Genomic DNA, 21,527 nt, shown 5'->3' on the forward strand with positions numbered 1-21,527 from the left:
ACATGTACCTATGTGGTGAACGACTGTGTTCGTCACTGGCGCTTCATCATTTGCAAGAAGACAACCACAAAAGGCGGATCTTTATCAGTGCTTCCTGTCGGGTCGGACCAACTTCCGGGATTGCCGGCAATCACAACTTTCAGCAGCCAAGATGGCGCACAGCCTGGCAGAGTTAGACGTTCCGCTGGACGCTGACCAAGCCGGGGACCAAGAGAAAGGTGCGCTGAGGCGCTGCAGAGGGCGACCCAGGCTCACTGACTCCGACCGAGCACAGAGGCGTCTGGAATCCCGAAAGAAGTACGACGTGAGGCGGGTGTACCTGGGAGAGTCGCACAAGCTGTGGAGTGAGCTTCGCAGGAGGACCAGCCTGAGTGATGCTGGACTGGCAGAGTACCTGATCCTGCTCAACACCACCTACGGAGAGAAGTACCAGCAGAAGTACTGCGGGTGAGCCCACTCAATGCAATGCCCGGTTTATGTCACACAAGCTAACGGTACCTAGCCAGACCGTCCACGTTTCTTTTTTTTTAAATCAAAAAGTCTGTGGCAATGTTATCTGCTCGGCCTCTTCCTTTTACTTCTGTCAGCCTGTTGTGTTTTTATGGCTGATTTTGAGCTTCGTTAAGAGTGTGTTTTTACTCTGCTTAACATGACCAGTCAATGTCCACTTTACTGCATTACAGGAAGAAGATTGCTCCAGAAGAAGTAAAAGAGAAAATAGGTGAGTGGTACCGTTGACGGATGGGATGAATTAGTTAATTAGTGAGTCACATGGGTTTGTGAGGTGTCGGTGTAATAGCCTGAAATCTGTTGGTTCTATGAAATTTGAGGAATGACAAAATATACACACTCATGATGATAAATCCCACATTTTCCAGTCAAAAAAAGTATGACTTAATAACAACTAGGTATGATATAATAAACATAGCTAGACTTATAAATGGTTCAGGTGGATGTCGGCCGGTGTTGCAGGTACATCAGTATCTACAGTAGGTTTAAGTAAATTTAGAAGCCGTGCCACCATCACGGTTCCTCAGCCAGAGACCTCTGACAAGATGATTTTTACACTGTTAAATGTCCCAAATCACTATTGATATAAATAAGTCTGATTTTTGAATTTTACTTTAATTATTGAAATAGTAGAAGAAGAACGTCTGCCTCCTCTTAGTTGGTTCGTAGAATAATCGGTGGTTTTTGGTCTTCGTCGACAAAGATTTCTTTCGTCGATTAGTCGTGTTTTTATGCTTTTTATTCATCCAAGAAACTTGAGAGCACATCTCTTGTAAACGCACCATTTAAAGTGGAGCTTTTGTGAAGTTGTCTGTGGAGAAACACCGTTTTACAGATAATTGATTAGTCGACAAGTGTTTATTCTTTTGGTTGAGGTCAGCCCTAAGTAGAAGGTATAGTTATATAATGATCTTTTGAGTTTTTGAGATCGTAAGTCTATATCTGTGACTCATTTTGACTTGAGTACGACTTCACTGTTTCATAATTTTGTGTGATTAGTTGAAAATCAACTGTTTTGGTTGGAAATTGTCATGGACGAATGACAAATTCACAAAGACCAACTGCTAATCCTGCTTCGACAGTTCTTGAAAAAATGAGAGAGAAGACCCACTTGAAAATTGAGGAATGTGAAAACATAAAACGCTCTTAATATTTTCCAAATCGAAATCATGTGACAGCAGGTCAACTGATAAATATTTTAGCTTATTGGAGATGCATCAGTATCCAGGTTTGAGGTCATTTATAAACGGTGTCAACATGACCGTCTGTCACCAGAAACCTTTGACGAGATGAAAAAGTTGGAAAAGTGCTCGTTTGTTTAAACTAGTTGTTCATGAACAAATGACAAACATTACCGAGTTCCAACCTAAAGTTTAATATTTCTGGTTTTGGAGAGAACCCCAGCTTTAGAAAAGTCACATGACTTGCATTTTTCAACCACTCCGATGAAGTTTTTTTGATAAAGTTTGATATTTGATTCCTTTAATTGACAATAAAAAATATCAGTTGGGCTTAGTTAGTTAGGAGCCCAAAGAGGTACTAATTTGTATCTCTTCATTTTGACTAAGAAAGTCAAAATTCTGAATTGATATCTCCTAATTTCACTTTAAAAGCCGGACTTTGATTTATTATGTCCTACTTCTGGTTTAGTATCTCACAATGTGGACTTGGACATACATCCATTTTTTTCTTGCCGTGGCAGAAACGGGCAAAAAATGGTTGCACTCGCTCTTTTGAATGTTTATCAAACACAATTCAGCAAGCATGTGATCCTCTTCACTCATCCGCGATCCTTTTTGTCCTTTCGACTGACTTCTGTTGCTCCCCAGGCGGCAAGGAGCGCGTGTCCAGCCTCCAGAGCCTGGTGTGCTGGTACCAGGACCACTCGGGCTCCTGCCCCCACGAGCCCCAGCTCAGAGCCCTGCAGCCCGAGCCCAACTCCTCCACCGCGGCTATCTGGCGATGTGACTCCAACCACTCGTTCGTGCAATACCTTTTCTCACCACCGAGGGAGGCGAGTGACTCCGAGCACGAGGGGGGAGCGGACGGAGATAGCGACGAAGAGAGCGCGGCAGAAACGGGCGCGCCCGTGGCTAAAGGTGCGGGCAGCGGTGGCAGGAGGAGAAGGAAGGAGGCTCGCAAACACTTCAGAGGTACAGAGTGACACATTCTTTGACTCATTCAGGGGGTTTTCACTCTCATCGTTGATAATGAGTCGTAAAATGTTCATCGGTAGCTGTTAGATCCTGAACAAATGCTTTTTATTCTGCCTTTATGCAGATGTGCGAGAAAATGTGGATGTCGCTGAGGTACAACATGCAACCGTGAGTCCTGTAGAACGGGCTGCAGCTCTAGACCTCCATCCCGGTATTGAGGCCTCCTCCGTGGATGTTCCACTGACGGGACAGCCTGTCTGGGAGATGGTCATAGAGCGACAGCAAGGCTCCCCGGCAGCAGCCTTTCACTCCATCCCCTCGGAAGAAGAGGAGGAGGAGGGCGAAGAGGACGACGATGCTGAGGATCTGCGGCGAGGCAGAGACGCAGAAGAAGAGATCAGGACTTATGGATACGAGTGTGTTGCCGTGGCGCCGGCACTAACTAATAAACTAGAGGGGACGGACGAGGAGAGCTTGAGCGGCTCAGCCGGACTGGGAGCTCAGCCGGAGCCGTCTGTGCCGCCGCCCCTGCAGGTAGAAGAGCACAGCGAGCTGTTTGACCCTCACACCCTGCAGACGGTGGTGACCAGCTGCGAGCTTCCTGACCAGAGGACCACTTTGGAAGGCTCACAGGTCGGGGAACGAGCACCTCGCAGGGATGTTTGAAGGAGGGTAGAAGTGTGTGGCGCGCATCAAGGAGTGTAAATATTCCTCCTCTTATTTCCTCTCATTCCTAGTTAATTATCATCACCGGCCCCAGCTACGAGGCGCTGGCATCAGAGGGCATCCAGCTCAACATGGGCGGCAGAAGCGTGGAGGAAGTCACCTGCACCGTCATCGGGGGCGTCACCTACAACCAGGTGTCTGAGGCGAAACTCAGAGCAGCAGAGGACGAGGACTCCATGACAGGTGCGCTACATTCAGAGCTGGCACAGCATTGGCGGGGGGGGGGGGGGGGGAACACAAACTTGTACCGCATTGTATTACGATATTTTGCAATATTGTATCAATATACATTGATGACAAGTATCAATCTTTTATTATTTATAGACTATTAATATTGCTTTGTCAGGCCACCAGATGGTGCTGGAGTTCTTCCTGGTGCGGTCGTGGGTAAAGTCAGTGAGCTGACTGTGTAGACCAGGCACGGGCAAACTACGGCCCGTTGGGCCTTTTAATCCGGCCCGTCAGATATTGGTACAAAATTGCCCAAAGTATAATAAAGACTAGGGCTGGGCAATATACCGTTTTTTTATTTCCGGTATGATATGAATTCTTCACACTCATTATACCGGTGCATAGCTGAAACGACTGCTGTCTGCTTTCAACAGGCAGCTAAATGTATTCTTTGCTGCTGTCAGCGCTAGTTGTCTTATATGTATTGAGAGGGAACTCTAGTCATGGTTATAACACAACAATTAACACCCCACAACTAACGCTCTTTAACAGAGAAAAACACCACAGCACACAACAGTCTGTGACACATAAACAATTTGCAACACTAATAATTGTACATTTATAAAATTTCACCGCCGAACTGCATGCTGGGTACAGCTCGCTCGCGAGCCTGCTAGCACAACAGTCTGCTAACAGCTGGGAGAGGCTCCGTCGCTCCAGTAACGTCACATTAAAGAACAGAACAGAGCGATGCAGGATGAACAAAGACAGACCGGAGACGCACCGATAGAGTTTGACACATATGCAACGCTGATTACCGTAATATGCGCGGTATTTGTTATAAATGTACGTTGGTGCAAAGAGGGTGATAAGAAGCTGTACAGGGAGGGGCTTAGGACCCAGGGGAATGTAGGTGAAGGAGACGGAAGACACGCCACACAAACAGCTGTTCACCGCTCGTCATGATCCTGCAGACCAGTGATTCTCACCTGGTGGTTCGTCGCGGACCCGTTTTCAGGGGCTTTGCTTTATGCAGCGGAGTTATTCACGGTCCTTTCCAGCATTTACGGAACTTGTTCAGCTGTGCAGGAAAAACACCGACCAATGCGTTGTAAGTCACGTCACGTGATGCAGTTTAACCAACAAAATAAGGGTATTCTGATTCGTTTCCTGACGCCAGTGAGACGTACCCACACCGTGACACAGGGGGGAGAGACAAGGAAATACTTTACAGAGCAGAGCTCTGATCATGTTAGATGTGACAGTTAAATATTTGTATGATCCCTTCAAAGAATCAAACTGCTAAAAAGGCCACAGTCATTAACCTGTACACTAAAAACTCTGTGTCAAAAATGACTGCTTAATTAATAAGTGAGTGCATGATAAAATATGCATTTATGCAATAAAAAAAATACAGTGTAAGATCCCAGTTCACTGATGAACACCTCAGATCTGTTCTGAGAATTGCCACAACCAAACTGACACCAAACGTTGACGCACTGGTTAAAAAGGGTGACCAACAACACTGTTCCCACTGAAATTAAATGCAAGTTACTTTCTAGGTCATGGCTTTTACTTGTAATTTATATTAGTTCACACAAACACTCCATTCATCTGCTGCTGGCCCGGCCCGTCTGTCAAATTTTAAAACTCAATGTGGCCCCCGTGCCAAAAAGTTTGCCCACCCCTGCTGTAGACTGTAATGCGAACAGCTCAGTTTGTCAAGTGTACGATGCAACATTTATGCTTCATAAAACGTTGCTATGACTGAATAAAAGTGAGGTGAACCGAGTGAAAACGTTTGTTTTTTAGATAAAACAGATGTTGACAAACTGCATAATTTGCAGTTGAGAAAAAGGTAATAAATTGTCACTATATGTCATACCAATGCTCGGCACGTCGCAAAATCTTTACAGTCACACTGGGATCGTACTGTGGCTCAACTATGGCGATAACATCGTGTCATGTGGTCTCTGGTGATTCCCTTCCCTACTCTCTTGACCAGTGCGACATATTGATTCAACACTTGCACGAGTGGTTTTGTAATCAGCGTCTACACTTTCTCTCTGCAGGTCTGAGTGACAAACAGCTGCTGCAGCCCACCGATGATGCTTTGGAGCTGAGCAGTGACAGAGAGCTGCAGCGGGGTCTGAGCGGGTTAGTGGCCACATGTTTTACCGTGGTCAATCCCAGCGCAGGAGACAGTCGAGGGCTTTGTCCACAAGTTCACATTTATAATGCCAGGCTGAAAACCCGTTTTATGGCTTTGGGTTTCCCCTGGTAACCCCGTGTTTAACTTCACAAAGCTATGGATTGTGGGTCATTTCCTCAGGCAAAGTCTGCAGAAGTGCAAACCTACATTAAGTGTTCATTAAAGGGTCTAAATGTCTGAGAATGAGCCCTCAAGCACTTAACTATTTGACAGCCCTGAGTCCTCACGCACCCCTAAATCCATGAGTGCTGAGATTAGGATTGGGCCTAAAACGGCAGTGTCTTTTTTTTTTTTGGGTGCAGCGTCCGGTCAAAGAGAAACAGGCGAGGCCCGGTCATCGAGGCGGATGGGATGCTCAAGATGTTCCACTGTCCATACGAGGGCTGCAGCCAAGTCTACGTAGCTATTAGCAGCTTTCAGGTGAGACATTCGTGCTTTACGTTTCACCTTCAGCTCGTTTCGGTTAAGATAAAAACATCTCGTCGGTTCACCTCCTCCTCCTCTGTAGAATCATGTCAACCTAGTTCACAGGAAAGGGAGGACCAAGGTTTGCCCCCATCCAGGCTGTGGGAAAAAGTTCTACCTGTCCAACCACCTGCATCGCCACATGATCATCCACTCAGGTGGGCGCTCAAAGACACGCGTGTTGCATCACAGTCTCATCTTCACAAACCTCTCCAAACGTAACACAATCTGTTCACAGGGGTCAGAGATTTCATCTGCGAGACGTGTGGGAAATCGTTTAAGCGGAAGAATCACCTGGAGGTCCACAGGCGGACCCACACGGGAGAAACGCCACTCCAGTAAGTTACTAATGCTGAGAACTTATCGAATCCGTACATATCTTTACTGTCAGCTGGTTAGACTAAAGTGGCAGTCTGTGCCCTTAATATTTGGAACCAAGACGAGTTTAAAATTCATAAATACAACACGACCCATAATCATCTACATGATCCTCCCTTTCTTCCCCGGTCCTTCCTTCTTGTCTTTCTCCCCCACGTCACTTGCCAGATGTGAAATCTGTGGCTACCAGTGTCGCCAGCGTGCGTCGCTGAACTGGCACATGAAGAAGCACACGTCGGAGGCCCACTACAACTTCACCTGTGAGTTCTGCGAGAAGAGGTTCGAGAAGCTGGACAGTGTTAAATTCCACAAGCTAAAGAGCCACCCGGACAAGCAGGCTACCTGAGGTGTCACGGACACGTGGTAGATGGGAGCTAAACACGAACGGGGGTCGGCCCTCGGAAACCAAAAGGAAGACTTCCGGTGAAGAGATGGACTTTCCTTTGCCGTGTTTGTCTGGCCTTTTAATGTCCAGGATGATACGAACATCACCTGTGGATAAAGAGGGCCAGTCTGACGGCTGTGCAGGACACAAGCCGTCTCAGAGGACAGGGCCCAAACAAGGGTTTGGACATATTTGGTACAGCGAGGAAAACGTTGAATCCACTGTTGATTAAGTGACCGTTTGGTTAACTCCTCCCCCGAACAGCTCATAGCTTAACGACAATAAAGGCACAGCACTTCGGACTAACTTTTAATTTCTACAAATTTTGAAACGGTGTGTATGTCTTCAGTAAGAGCGGTACTCCGTGTATATTGTTTTACAAAACCCATTTCACAAGAGCGAAAGAGTAAAGAATGGATTCAACAGTGTGATTATCGGCTGCAAACATTAGCATGGCCAGCTAACTAGCTCCCGACATACAGTGGTAATCTGTTATTCCCTTCAATGGCAGCTGTATTTCACTGCATGACTTTATGGAGTTACAAGTTACATTGAGGAAAGAAGCCCTGTTCACAACTAGCACATCCGCTGTGTAGTAATGTGTGGGCCAGTCTGGGATGCTATCAGAGTTAAGCTAACGTTAGCAGGAAAGTTTATATTCCAGCAACTCAAGCTAAACTTGTTGTCCGAGATAGTGCTACCATGGCCTGCTTTCCTTAGTAAACCGGACAAACTAAAATGATCAGTGCAAATGTAGCATAAATCGAGCGGCCTGTCTTCAGTGTGCAGGATTAGCAGCTAATGTTTAGCAGAGTTATGTTGGAACAAAATAACCGTGTTAAGCGTACACGTTTCCTTATCATACTTAAAATACTATGAATAATAAGTTCTTCACTGCAATGCTGTTACTTTATTTCCATGTCCTCTACATGGATCACCAGCTAGTCAGGGGGCTGGCTTTTAGCTCGAGACATGTAGTTTTAGTCTCAGTCTGTTCATGAATTTGGCCATGACGGCGTTTTCAGCCAACTTATGTAGCTTACGTTAGCTGAATTAGCGAGCTAGCTAGCGACAGCTGTCAGCTGTTTGTTGGCTGCAAAGTAGAAGCCTCCTCTTTTGTACCTCTGCCTGAAATCAACAACCTTAGCTTAACAAACGGGCAATTCAAATTTTGATAGAAAATATTTTCTATTAAATGAAACTTTTTTTATTTTTGTTCTGCAGTGATGTAAGGGCACATCATTCTATATTAAATCGGTTAAAAAAAGTGCAAAACACTGGCATGGACCATTAATAATGAAGTATGACCTAAATCCGATTGCTGGGTTTATCAATACACCATCAAGAAAGATTATTGATGACATACCAGTGTGGTGGGTAAATATTATTGACATATAAATGTACTTGAAATTAGGGCTGGGAAATTGACGTCATTGAGGTTTTTAGCGTTGTGCTGCTCGTGCTGACGCAAATGGAGGGTCTTCAATTTCAGTTGTTCGAAAATTGAGCATCTGTCGTGTGGGCAAGGAGCGCAGTTTTTTTGTTTGTTTGTTTTTAGCCTACATTTCCCTCATTATCTGTTTTCACTATCCCAATGTCTCGACTCACAGGCTCCGATGAGGAATCCTGGGAGTGAAAAAGTGACAGTTTCTCAGGAAAATTCACCCCAGTCGTCTCCTTGTGTCTCCTCCTCGTGTTCTTGTGTCTCCTTCTCGTGTCTCCTCGTGTTCTTGTCTCCTCGTGTTCTCTCTGTCCTTCTTAGTTTTGAAGCAAATGCACTTTTTCCCTCATGGATGAATCACTGGAATATGTGAGTGAGTTGTTTGTTTTGAATCTTTTTTTCTGAAAGACATTGGTTTGACAGAAATGGTTAATAATATGCAGTGTGTTCTTCGCCTCTTGCATAACGCGCTCAAAGGGTGTGTGTGTGTGTGTGTGTGTGTTAGTGACGTGTGTTTGAAGTGTGGGCGTGCATGAAAAGCACAAGTATGATGACACTTAGTCATAACGACAGATTCTTTCAGCCAGCTGGATGTTTGTGTTGCTACAAGGCGAAGCAGGAAAGATGACTCATGATGGAGAGTCACGTTTTGGATTATAATAGTGACATGTTTATAGGTATAAAATGGATTTTGATATATTTGAGTATATGGGGATGTATTAGTATTTATTAATTTCCTTCATGCCTCTCCTATTCTTTGCATTCAGAAATGTCATGTCACCAATAACAAGCTGTGAATTATCGTCAGTATTCTGTAAATCATTGATCCTTCCTCCTCATTTGGCAGTTGAGTTGGTAATCTCACGCTCCCCGTGTTCTTTTATCTTCGCTTGAAATGATTCTGATGAATGTCACACTGAGCTATGTATGAAATATGAGGCCAAAGTCTGAGGGGTGACCTGGTGGAGGAGACTCAAGCTGTCGCTGTGTTTCAGGCAAAGCATTACAATTTTATATATATTGACATTTTTGGTTGATTGATTTATTTCTTTGTATTTGTGTCACGCACATAACGTGCTCAACCCTCATGGACAAGACATAAGACAAGATACAGCTGCTTTCTTCCTTCTACCCTGGAATTACACAAAACAGATTCAGAAATGGACACAGGAACATTTAAGCATAACGAACATAATCAGGCAGTTGGGGTCATTTGAGAGAACAATTCGGGGGTCAGTCAGCAGAGTAACGTGTGTCACATCTGGAAAGACCCTGATGTTCTGGGTCAGCATTGTGGGGTGTTCTCCACCAGGTCAGGCGTGGAACCTCTTTATCCACAGACGCTGTCATTCAACAGACAAACACTCTCCTCAGAAAGCAGGAAGCACAAATTTGAATGCGTCATTTACCCTTCCTCATCTACTAACGTGCATGCAAACACAGCTACACACCTAACTGCCTGTTCCTGTTCCTTGCTCTCAGAATATGTTGCTGTGTCCATTTCTGTAATTGTCAGTAGATAGTGAAGTGAAAACAATGACTATTGTCCGAATTATCATCTCCACACTATAGCAGGACATTGCCTGAACATAAGTGGTCTAACTGCACAACGAACAAAAAAACACTATTTTAGTTTATAAATAAAAACAAAATAAATCTTTCGGCAATCAAACATACTTCTTTACAAACTAATGTGCCTGCATACATTTGTAATATAAAGATAGTTCAATGTAAACATTAAAAAGCCGGAGTGAATTTAGCAGTTTGTGTCCTGTGCAGCTTTGCTTCCTGGAAAGAGTGCGTCACTCCCAAACAAAAGGTCACACACACTTCATCCCCCTTTCATTGGACACAGACATGTCTGGTGACAGTGTATATACTGTTTTCAAGTTAAAGACAATTAAAGGGGAGGTGTCTGGTCCAAAAAGGTAGTTTGTTGCCTGAGGGCAACAAGATGCCATGGAGGGTTTATTAAAATAAAAAAACAAGCACGCTGACAAAGCACCCTCGTACCATATTCCTGCATTTCAATCACATCCTACAAAAAAATTAACTTTGCATACATACTCGGTACACCTTTCATGGTGCATTCATGCACCCCTAATTCCCTCATATTATTCCTCATCTCTCTGCATCTCGTTACTCACTACAACTCACCTCTACGTGCTGAACTGACTCCTCTTCTCCACGTCCTTCACACAGCCCTGTCTGGTCAAGGCCACCTACGTGGTTTTTAATGCTGAACTACTGGCTCCCCATTCCCTAGTCACACATCTCATCACATTTATTGCTTTTTGGCATTTTTCCTCTCTTCTGATACGGTCTGCCCATGTTAAACGTCAATCAAAAACAACTCCCAGAAATGTAAACGTTCCCACTCTTTCTAAGTCTTTCCCATACATCCGTAGCTTCATCCCGTCCAGTTCTTTCAACTGAGAACCTGAACCCCCCCCCCCCCCCCCCCCCAATCACACCCCCACTCCACCACCTCATCAGTTGCTTCTTGTACTTTTCTGACTGCATCTTCCATGTTCCTTCCTTCTCACACAACGCTCCAGCATCAGCAAGCAGGGACCGACCGACAGCTACTGGTACCTTTGTGAATATGTGGTTAATCATAATGATGAAGAGTAGCGGGCTAATCACACTACCTTGAGGCCTATTCCGTTATCAACTATGTATTGATTTGACATGTCTGACCCAATCCGTACTTTAAGTTTTCTTCCAAGCAGAAAATTCTTTCCCTAGTTTTCTAATTGGAATCACTACTGCCTCTTTCCCTCCTCCCACAGTCTGTTATAACAGCACAGCAGCTTCAAGAGGGCTGCTTTTCCCAAATGCCTTAGTACTGTGTATTGATCAGGTCTCTCTCTCCGCTCTCGCTCATATCCTTCTATCTCACTTTATGAACTCCCCATTATTTTCAGCTCTTGTTCGTTTATTCCCACTCACACGATTGCCTTGATTTTCATTCTTCCCTCAATAACCCCCTCATTCTCTTCTTCACTCCCTTGACAATAATCCATTTCTGCCCAACTGCCTGTCTCTGATCCATTCCCGGAGCAGTCGTGCTCAACCGCCTCCAATGGAATTGCTGAATTGCTCCTTCTCGTTTTACAGTTTCGCGCATTTTTGCCGATGAGGATTTCCTCGCTCACGTCCTGATGTCGCCGCCATCACCCACATGAGGAGCGACAGGTGTTGCGAGGTGCTGCTGTTCTTCTTCTTGTATATTAGAGATTGTCAGACCAGCTAAGAGGAAGATTACCGCCAACTAATGTACCGGAGTGTGGAGCGGCAGGTTGTCAGGAAAATAAATGAATATAAAAATAAATAAACCTGAATTCTCTCTGATTGCTGTTGATCTTAAGTAATTAATTACAACACACGTGTGTCCAGCTGCTTCGTGCAGTTCACACGCTGCAATAATAAAGCTACCAAAACTGGTTTACAGTTAAAAGGATTTAATCCCACTGATGCAAGTACGATTACAGTTCAACTTTGGAGTACATACTCCTATGAAATATTACAATATTAACCCACTTTGGAAAAAACTACCTCTGGTCCCAGGACACAGCCCAGGGAACCACACGCAGAAAAACACTTCTATCCCGCCCACATATTCGTTCGCGACTCCTCCCCTTCCATCGCTCTCAATTTCTATTGGCTAACTTCTCTATGCACCTCTGTAAACGCCTGTCTCCACGACTCTCTTTCCCTGAGTTTCTAACACATTCAATGACCGTTAGTTATTGTTTAATCCCGTCTATAATAATCCTTCAGTATGAAAGTTAAACTTCTGCAACTTGGCAGAAGCTTCATGTCTTTTAGCTACTAATCCTACATCACTTTATGTTTATCTTAATGATGCATTCCCAAGACCCTTATGTTTATGACTAATTATGAATTCTTAAATATGAATCATTAAACACTTTTATTATATCTACTACACAGTTCTTTGCTCAAATTTCTTACAATTCCATTTGCTTACAGATTTCCGAATTTAATATTATATTATCCATGGATTAGGTCCTGATCCCAATTCCCTTGTTTCTTTGTCTATTGGTCCATGTTTGAAAAATTACAGTTTATTATTCTTGAGAGTATTTGGTTTAGTCCTGTTTGTCAGAGGGATAATGACCATCTCCTGCCTTGAGTTCCCGCTAAGTATTCCACCAACGATGGAGACTCATTAGTTCCAATGAATAGATCTGTGTCTTTATGAAGTCAACAAAGGCTTCTTTCCACAAGTAGGCAATAGCCTTTATGCTGATTTAATATATATTCAAATTTGTTTTGCCCCCCAGTACACCAACTCTACTCTAGAATTGATATTTTTTGCTAGACCAAACAGTTATCGCACCTAACAAGTACAAAACAACAGTATCATTGTCCAGTACTTTTAAAGCTTTGTTTGACCTTTGCAGCAAAAAAATAAATAAATAAAAAATAATTTATTTTATTTTTTTATAAAGTTAGACTTGATCATAAAAATATCCCCATAGTCGAAATTATGAGATAGAAAGTCATAACTATGATAGAAAGTCATAACTATGATAGAAAGTCATAATTCTGAGATAGAAAGTCAAAATGATGAGATACTTAAACACACAGTCACAGAAGCAGCTCTTTGGCTGGTTACTGTACACTTGGAATGGAAATGTATTGTGAGTATATTGAAGACTACTTTAAACGTGGCTTTACAACACATGAAATACTTCATGATTGTGCAAACGCACCCAGGAGCGGACTAGGGGAAAAAAGTGGCCCGGGAGTTACGATCAGACCGGCCCACTCAATACACGGCGCGTTGCCCACTCAATGCATCGCACGTATCGACCAGTCAGTGGCCTACTTGGAAAAATACCCATACACTTAACATTATTTTGGATGATTACAAAGAAATTGCATCATATATGTTTTTTTTTATAACATTTGGATCCACCAATTTGCCCGGATGGACACATTGAATAAAATGATACTGGCTATTATAACACTCCAAGGTAGGTATCGTTTGCTAGATGAATATGGTTATACGCAGTGGCGCTGGTGCACATGTTCTAGGTCGGGCTGTTTTCTATTTCCCTTTAATAACTTGAGGGTTACCGTAATAATTCCCTTTAACAGGAAACGATACAATCTAACTATATTCAGGTTACCTTTAATTCGAGTTTACAACAAACGCAACACACACAAGTTGGAAAAATGAAATGAAAGAAAACCCCTCGTTGCTGACAGGATGACGCCTGAAGCGTGGAAGTCCAAACTCTTAGTCCGCGTCACTCAAGAGAGCAATAAGATAAAAGTGTGGTACCTTAGTTAATGCTGCTGATAAAGGATCAGAATCGGGATTCCATTACTAATCCCCTCCCCCCCAAAATAAAATAATAGTAATATGATAAATAAAAAAATAAAAATAAAAAAATCTACATAAAAGGCTGTAGTGATCTAGAGTTAATTGTGGAAGGATAACATATAGCAGATATGTCACCATCTATATGTGGCATTCTAAACGTGAAGAGGCGGGGCTTAGGCGGCTTGTCTGTAGTTCTGATCAGAGACGCTCAGTGAACTACTATCGACCAGAATGCCGGCTCCCGCGCTGAATATATTTGAGGACGCTGATTGGCTGAATTGTATTTCACTCATTTATATCTTTAATCAGCATTAAAGCATCATTGGCTAAACTGCTTCATAGACCCGCCTCTTTGGGGCAGATTGCATGCTGGGTGTGTGATTGTGTGTGTGTGTGTGTGTGTGTAGGGGTGCTGCCGGCTCGCAGATGGAAACCACGAGTGTGAATACAGATCGCGAGGAGTAGTATAAATCTTCGTCAGTGACTATGAGCTTTAAGTATCAGAGTAAATGTAACTTGTTCTGTGAAGCATAGAATACAGGCGGGGTCGGCGATCTCAGCGCGAGGGCCGGTTGATGATGGAGGTGGTCCGGTATTGGACCGGACCAAACCCCGTCGGCCTACCGGTATCCCCGATGGCCAGCCCGCCCCCGAACGCACCCCCGAAAGGATTTTAAGCTTTGAACAAAGTTATTGTAATGACTTGTGTTTGATATTTGCCTTTGATATTTTCAATAATAGTTTGATCTTTGATAGAGTAATGTGGGTTTCTTAACCCTCAATTAAAAGGATTTAAGTTATAACAGAAATGTGCTTAAATATATTTTTACATTTATATAACTGCATGTACAATATTTTTACACTTGAATAAACAATAATCAAATGCAGAGAGTTATTTACCAATATGTTCGGAGAAGTTACATTTACAACCGGCACTTTGAGGGCGACCACGATGCTGATGTGGCCCAGAGAGAAGATGAGTTTGAGACCCCTACTTTATGGTGTTTGACACACACACACACACACACACACACACTCTCTCTCTCTCTCTCTCTCTCTCTCTCTCTCTCTCTCTCTCTCTCTCTCTCTCTCTCTCTCTCTCTCTCTCTCTCTCTCTCTAATTTCTGAGAGGTTCGTTTGGGTTGATCCTTCTTTAATTAGTTTCCTGTAAATACACTAATTTAAATATTTTAATTGTGAAATCGAGTCACTGTTCAAGGTAACTGTTTACTTGAATAAAGCGCTCTCGCGCTCTCTCTCTCGCGCTCTCTCTCTCGCGCTCTCTCTAACTCCACGGTGATGTGTGGTGGTTACCGCTCAGCTGCTTTGGTCACGCCCACCTGCTCCCCCTCCCTACTCCCAGTACTTATAACCAGCGGACAGCCTTAAAATGAAAAGCAGAAAGCTGGAGAAAAAAACCAAGTAACTCAGAGTCTCTGCACAGGAAGCGTATTGTGGGTCATTGTTCCAGAGCACGAGAATAATACCCCGCTGTGCTCCTGTTATCTCTCTGGCAGTCTGCTCCCACCGCAACAGCCTCCATCACCAGCTGCAGGTAAGGGAGACTCCCCAACGGCGAGCCGGCCTCGGAGCGCGTCCTTGGATAACTTCCTCTGAAAAGGTAAGACTGACTTAACGCGGACCGGCTGTGGTTTGAAGTTATGTCGCTGGCTCCTCCGTGTCTCTTTTTTCCAAATGTTTCGAGTGCCGTACCCACAAAGGAAGGGATCCATGCAACAATGATCCTTTGTCCCCTGAGACCTGCCTGCAATTATTCTGCTCAATGGCGTCCTTTGAGATTTGTCTGTGTGTGTGTGTGTATTTGATGGAAGCTAGTCTGTCAGAGATGAGAGTTTTTTGTTGTTGATCCAAGATCAACAAACACGGACCGTGCACGCAACTCCTGGCGTTGAACAGCCGCGCACAGTGCAGCGTTAACAATGAGAGCGTCTCCTCGGTGTGTTGGATGTGGACACAACATCCTTCTTTTTTTCAGGCGCTCCCAGGACGTTTTTGAGATTTCGCATGTGTCTCGTGCTCGTTAATACATCCCCAGGCCGACTCCTCGCTGTGTCAGAGCGCTGAGCACGAGGAAGTGGAGAGCTCAGAGGTGATAGAGGGAGTTTTGGGGAGTCAAGGCAACAACTCGTTATGTTTCTGCTGACATCCTGACCTCCCCGATGTATGATTAACTTGACGAGGACCAGCTTTACTGTAACAGCAAAGGAAGGCTAAGAAGAAATGACAAGACACTTCTTTTTATATACATTTTTGTTATTTCAAAATGTTTGTCTGAGGGGACATTTACGGTAGATTTGAAGGGAATGAAAAATAACCGGTTGTAGTTGAACAGCAGGCGTGGAGGCCATGAGGGATATCACAATTCTCAGACAGCAGCCTGTTGCTATACACTGTTGGGTTCTGCTCAGTCATTGTCATTGGGGATAACACTTTGCCTGTTTTGTCACGACAAACAAAGGGCACTGTTTCCCCTCTGGGAGGTCTACACACACACACACACACACACACACACACACACACACACACACACACACAAATTTGGAAGTGGCAATCTTGAAGCGAGAACAGTGGAGGTTGTAAAAAGGGGAGTGGGAGGAGAAGATTTGGAGGCAGGAGGGAGACGAGATGATGAAGACAGATACATCTGTGAGTATCTGTGTGAACGCACTAAAGAGAACGTGTTGTGTATTCATGTGTCAACAGACATGGAGGTATTTAATAGGCTGTTGTGTTGCCGTGTACTGCCATTGGTTAATACGCCACTACAAGTATCGGGTCTAAACAAGCTATGGGCGCCATGGATCGGCCGGCCGACCACAAAGTTTTCCATGCAAATACGCACACCCTGGCGTATTTGTGTCTTTGATATACTGCATTCGTGTCTGCGTTACTTCGACCGTGAAGCCCATGGGTTTATGACGTTCGAGTATTGCAGCAAAGCATTGTCAATATGAATGCAAATGAGGGGAAAGATGCAGTGGGGCGAAGCATTTCCATGAGTTTGAATCCTTTTCCTCGTTTGCATACTGGCGTCAGTGAAAGGCTTTCCAGAAAATACAGTGAGTCTTACTTCCTCAAACGTCGCGTTAATTCTAAACCAAGCCCTCACCCGAGTTCCCCATGAGGTGATATGTGTGTACAGTAAATGTCCTCGGAGTGTAAACCGAAAGGCTCCGAGCACTCTTGAGTGTTTGCGAAAGATAAGTTATTAAACCCACAAAGGGTCGAAGGTGAGGAGTTGGGGATAAAGGCAGGTGTTTCCCCCCCCCCCTCCCCCACTTCACAGAGGAAACAGCACAATCCCACTGTTAATGTGTCACCTAATAGGCAGTGCATGATGACACGGTGAAACGTAGGGCCACACGTCATCCAGATGACTGATGCAGTGCACACAAATGACTGATGTGCCAACAGATTGGTGTTCTGATCAATGAATAAACGTATTTAAAAAGGGGTGAAAACCATTCAATTGCCACACAAAAATAACTTCAACGCTGTCAATAAATGCTGCACAGTATTGATCGTCCGGTGTGTTTTCTCTCTCTTTTTTTCCATCTATAGGTCGAACAAGCCGCAGCAAAAATGGGATGCTTTGGATTCCTCAAAGTCATGATGTTTGTCTTCAATGGCATTATCTTTGTAAGTTTTAATGTTTCATGAGAAGTACTTCTGAACAGAACTTTCCACAGAAAACTGGTGAAAGAAATGTGTTGACTCAATTTAATTTGAAGTAAGAGAATGTTCAAAATGTAAAATACCCTCCTGTTTAATACGGCTGTCCAACTGGTAATCCCTTTTTACTTGTCAGAAATACATCAGTTGAAGAATATTATTTAAAAGCAATTTGAATATCGCACATAAATGTCCACGTCTGTCTTTTCGCGGGATGAGTAGTAATCCCCAGGACAAGTAACCTGACCTGTAAGCACACACAGAATCAGCTCCCCTTGAACCCTTCAGGTTTTCCCCACGTCTCCTCTCACCCTGCCTCTTCTTCTCCCCCGTCACTCTCCCTCAGTTGGCGGGTGCTGCCATCCTGGGCGTTGGGATCTGGGTGAAGGTGGACAGCGGCTCCATCCTCAGCTTCCTCGGGAAAATTGAAAACGCACCGACAGAGCTCAGTCAGGTGCTCAACGTGGGCTACCTGCTGATTGCAATCGGAGCGCTGCTGCTCGTCATCGGCTTCCTGGGCTGCTGTGGAGCCGTCAGAGAGAGCACCTGTATGCTGCTGCTGGTAGGTTGTTGTCTGCTACTTTATTGAGGGTTTCGGGATTAGTCAGTGTTTTTAATAAAACAGTTATTTTCTTTTTGCTAGATGAGATCAAAACTACTCTCAATATCGAGTGGTTTTGATCTCCTCATCTCACTCTTGACAAGTGAAAAAGGATACATTTAAAAAAAACTATTCCTATGAAAATTCAAGCACAAATTGTTGGTGCATTCAAACTAATTGTTACGTGCATAGTTTCAATAGTCCGTCCAAATTGGGTATAAATTTCAACAGAATTGCCAGAAAATGGGCTTAAAATAGAATCGGTGTGTTTTCCAATTTCCATTCACTACAGGTATGTGAAAATATGGAGTTGGGTATGTTGAGATAAACTGCTGGCGGTGCAAATTTTCCAGTCGGTTGCCATTAAGACATTGGACCAGAAGAGGGTGCCATGAGATTATGTATTACAAGAGCACCAGTCAAACCTCAAACCATAGAAACCCAACAGAAAACATGACATGTATGTGTTTCATGTGTTATTTTGAGGAACGTCTGCTGATTTGGTGCCGTTATTTTTGTTGTGTCTCCAGAGTGACGTTTAAGTTACATGTTTCATGTATGTCAGGGTTTTGTTCATCAGAGTTTTAGTTTTGTTTCATTGCACTTTGTCACATTTTGTCACAGTTTTTCTTTTTCCTTTTCTAATTTCCAGCATTCACACTTTTTTAATGTGCAAACTGAAAACGGACATTAAAAAGGTGGAAGGAAACACACTTAATGTGGCTTACTATAGACTGATGAGGAATTCTTACAATGAAATAAATGGAAACATTCTCGGAAATACCATGAAAAGTTACCCTGAAATCCTTTTTGAATTATACATTTTTGCCAACCACTGATAAGTTGAAATGTGGATGTTTTTGCATTCACTCAGTTCAAGTGACTGAGTATATTGAGTGATCGTTATTGAAAGTTATGTGGCATACAACAAGTGAAAAAGCCCACTACTGCTGTTTATGGATGGGTCAAACAAACACAGGATTTTCACCCAGGAAAACGCTGGTCATGTCCTGTGTGAAACCATAAATAATCATTGACTTTACGCTTTGTTACACAACGGTTGTTACAATTCTTACGCATTGAAGAGCCGTGGTGACCGAGCCTTTGAGGCAGTGGCCCCGAGGCTCTGGAATGCTCTGCCTGCAACTCTACGCCTCGCAGATACTGTGAATACTTTTAAGAACCAGCTCAAAACCCACCTTTTTAGGCTGGCGTTTGAGTAAAAGCCCATGTCCTAGACCAGCTCTTAAAATATGTTTTAATTTTTATTATCTTATTTTTATTTTTTTATTTTATTTTATTTTATTCTGTGTATGTAATTTATTGACCCTAGGGTCACATTGTGGTTTTTTTTTAATGTTTTTTAAATTTCTGCTGTTAAGCACTTTGTGATGTCATGTCTGTGAAAAGCGCTCTATAAATAAATTTCATTTCATGAGTAAGAAAGTCTGCTGAGGGCATGCGCTATTGTTTCGTTACGCTATGTTATTATTTTAACAAAAAAAACACAACGTTTTTTTCTAACCCTCACAAAGTAGTTATGTTGCCTAAACCTAACCATTCGTTTTCACAACATTTACTGATATAAAGCATATGTTTGGTTCAGAAACATCAACATTCAGTTTATCGCTTGGCTTTGCAAAAGTGTACAATTCCAAGATTTTTTTTCTGACTACTAGGTTGTGGAAATGGTGATTTAAAAAACCCCGTTCCTATAAAATATGTAACTGTAATTTTTCCACTAGTTCTTCATCATAGTCCTGGTGGTCTTCATAGCGGAGGTTGCAGGAGCTGTGGTGATCTTGGTATTCAGACCGTTGGTAAGTCAACTAAGGAACTTTTCCACCATCGTCACAGGTAGGCCTACTGCCTTCTGGTACTTGTTCAGAAACGCTCCTGTATGCTCGCATTTTAGGCAGACGAGTTGTTTACCAAGTTTGGCGCAGCTGCAGTTCAGAGCATCAGGAAGGACTACGGGAAGAATCCTGACGTCACGGGACTGTGGAATACGACGATGAGCTCGGTATGTATTTCTGCTGAATAAAAATGTCATCGTTTTCACACCATTTCGCTGATGCTTGATCTAACATGCTCTCTTTTGTCCCCACGTTAGTTAAAATGTTGTGGATTCTACAACTCCTCAGACTTCGTGGACTCTCCATATTATGTGGACCACGGCGAGCGTTACCCACCACAGTGCTGCCCAGGCATTGACGGCCCATGTAACCAAACGGTGGCTGACAGTGTCACGGTATGGGCTCTTGGAAGAAGTAGAAACAACGAAAGCATCCAATGGCATGATCCAAAACACATTTTGAATTCATATAACTTGTTTCTCTACCTCTTTTACCTCTTTTTATTTTCCTCAGACAATTACTGGGTGCTTCCCAAAGATCAAGAAGCTGATTGAAGACAACACAGTGGTCATTGTGGCAGTTGCCCTGGGAATTGCAGCTCTGGAGGTACGAGCTTCTCTCTCATCCCATTTTCGATTCGGCCAAGGATATATATTCCAAGTTAAAATCAACAAAAAATATAATTCCTTGAATATACATCCTTTATTTTTTTTGCATACATTTTTCTTACTGTACTTTTAATGCGTGTCTTATTAATACATATGTCCTCCCCAGATATGTGCCATGGCTGTTTCCATGAGCCTTTTCTGCAGAATAAAATCCAGGGGGGACTAACTGCAGACGGTGAAGGCCTTGGAAGGATCATTTTAATCACTGGGGTCTTTCTACTTCCTCTGTTGCCTCTAGAAGAGCGAAGGGCTGTGCCTTTATTTAGCAAAAGATGCCTCGTCATTAAAGGCAGTTCATGTCATATCTCGGGCCATCAGAATTGCTGAATGACATAACAAATCTCTTTTTACTACGTGTTAAATCTATCTAACAGATGCCGCGTATGAATGTAAATTATTTCTTAAGAACACTTCACTTTGTAAAACGAGCTACACACTGCCTACTTCACCAGAGACCTTTTAAAATCCGCTATTACCCGTAACACATGGCCAGTCAACGAGGAATCACACAATACCTGCGTTCATTGTGATAATGAAACAAAGGCTGGCATGTTGTTGCCATGACGCAGCATGTAAAATAGCAACAGATGTGATGCAAGATTTCTATGTATGTTGTATGGTGATCAATTTTGAAATAAAGTGAAAAGTATTTCTAGACCCTGGTGAGTTTTTGAGTTGGTCATGTGCATGTGTGACATCTTGCATTGGTTTTGAAGGGCAGAGAGGACCTGACAACTGCTAACAGCACCTCCAAAATACTCCTCTACTTTCTCTTTTATCATGCTTTCACAAGAAAAGAGGTCTGACAAAAATGTGTTTTTACAAAATGTGTGTTTACGTTTGAATAATTTGAATCAAATGCTTGCCATCAGTTTTGTGTTGCCTGTGGTCATGAAAGGCGGAAAAGAG

General features: G+C 43.3%; 2 protein-coding genes across 2 annotated transcripts; both read left to right on the forward strand.

The window, feature by feature from the left end:
• Positions 1 to 151: 151 nt before the first annotated feature.
• znf653 (zinc finger protein 653) lies at positions 152 to 7,333 on the forward strand (the record flags this gene model as incomplete). Its single annotated transcript, XM_079282297.1, has 10 exons — positions 152 to 447; positions 684 to 721; positions 2,340 to 2,663; positions 2,791 to 3,299; positions 3,404 to 3,575; positions 5,636 to 5,720; positions 6,078 to 6,195; positions 6,284 to 6,398; positions 6,479 to 6,578; positions 6,787 to 7,333. The coding sequence occupies 10 exons, from the start codon at positions 152 to 154 to the stop codon at positions 6,962 to 6,964; spliced, it is 1,935 nt and encodes a 644-aa protein (XP_079138423.1). The 3' UTR covers positions 6,965 to 7,333.
• Positions 7,334 to 15,217: 7,884 nt separating this feature from the next.
• tspan34b (tetraspanin 34b) lies at positions 15,218 to 21,161 on the forward strand. The gene is made up of 8 exons (XM_079282031.1): positions 15,218 to 15,421; positions 17,383 to 17,460; positions 17,840 to 18,055; positions 19,840 to 19,914; positions 20,010 to 20,117; positions 20,208 to 20,345; positions 20,464 to 20,556; positions 20,725 to 21,161. The coding sequence occupies exons 2-8, from the start codon at positions 17,404 to 17,406 to the stop codon at positions 20,782 to 20,784; spliced, it is 747 nt and encodes a 248-aa protein (XP_079138157.1). The 5' UTR covers positions 15,218 to 15,421; positions 17,383 to 17,403; the 3' UTR covers positions 20,785 to 21,161.
• Positions 21,162 to 21,527: the final 366 nt, after the last annotated feature.

This window comes from Melanostigma gelatinosum (assembly GCF_949748355.1).
Source record: "Melanostigma gelatinosum genome assembly, chromosome: 13".
NCBI classification, from domain to species: Eukaryota; Metazoa; Chordata; class Actinopteri; order Perciformes; family Zoarcidae; genus Melanostigma; species Melanostigma gelatinosum.

What these genes read in the sequence shown, in the direction of transcription:
- tspan34b (XM_079282031.1), top strand. Translation starts at nt 17,404, where the DNA reads ATGGGATGCTTTGGATTCCTCAAAGTCATGATGTTTGTCTTCAATGGC. An exon ending in CGGTGGCTGACAGTGTCACG is followed by an intron (nt 20,346 to 20,463) that starts GTATGGGCTCTT and finishes TATTTTCCTCAG; the next exon opens with ACAATTACTGGGTGCTTCCC. An exon ending in TGGGAATTGCAGCTCTGGAG is followed by an intron (nt 20,557 to 20,724) that starts GTACGAGCTTCT and finishes TGTCCTCCCCAG; the next exon opens with ATATGTGCCATGGCTGTTTC.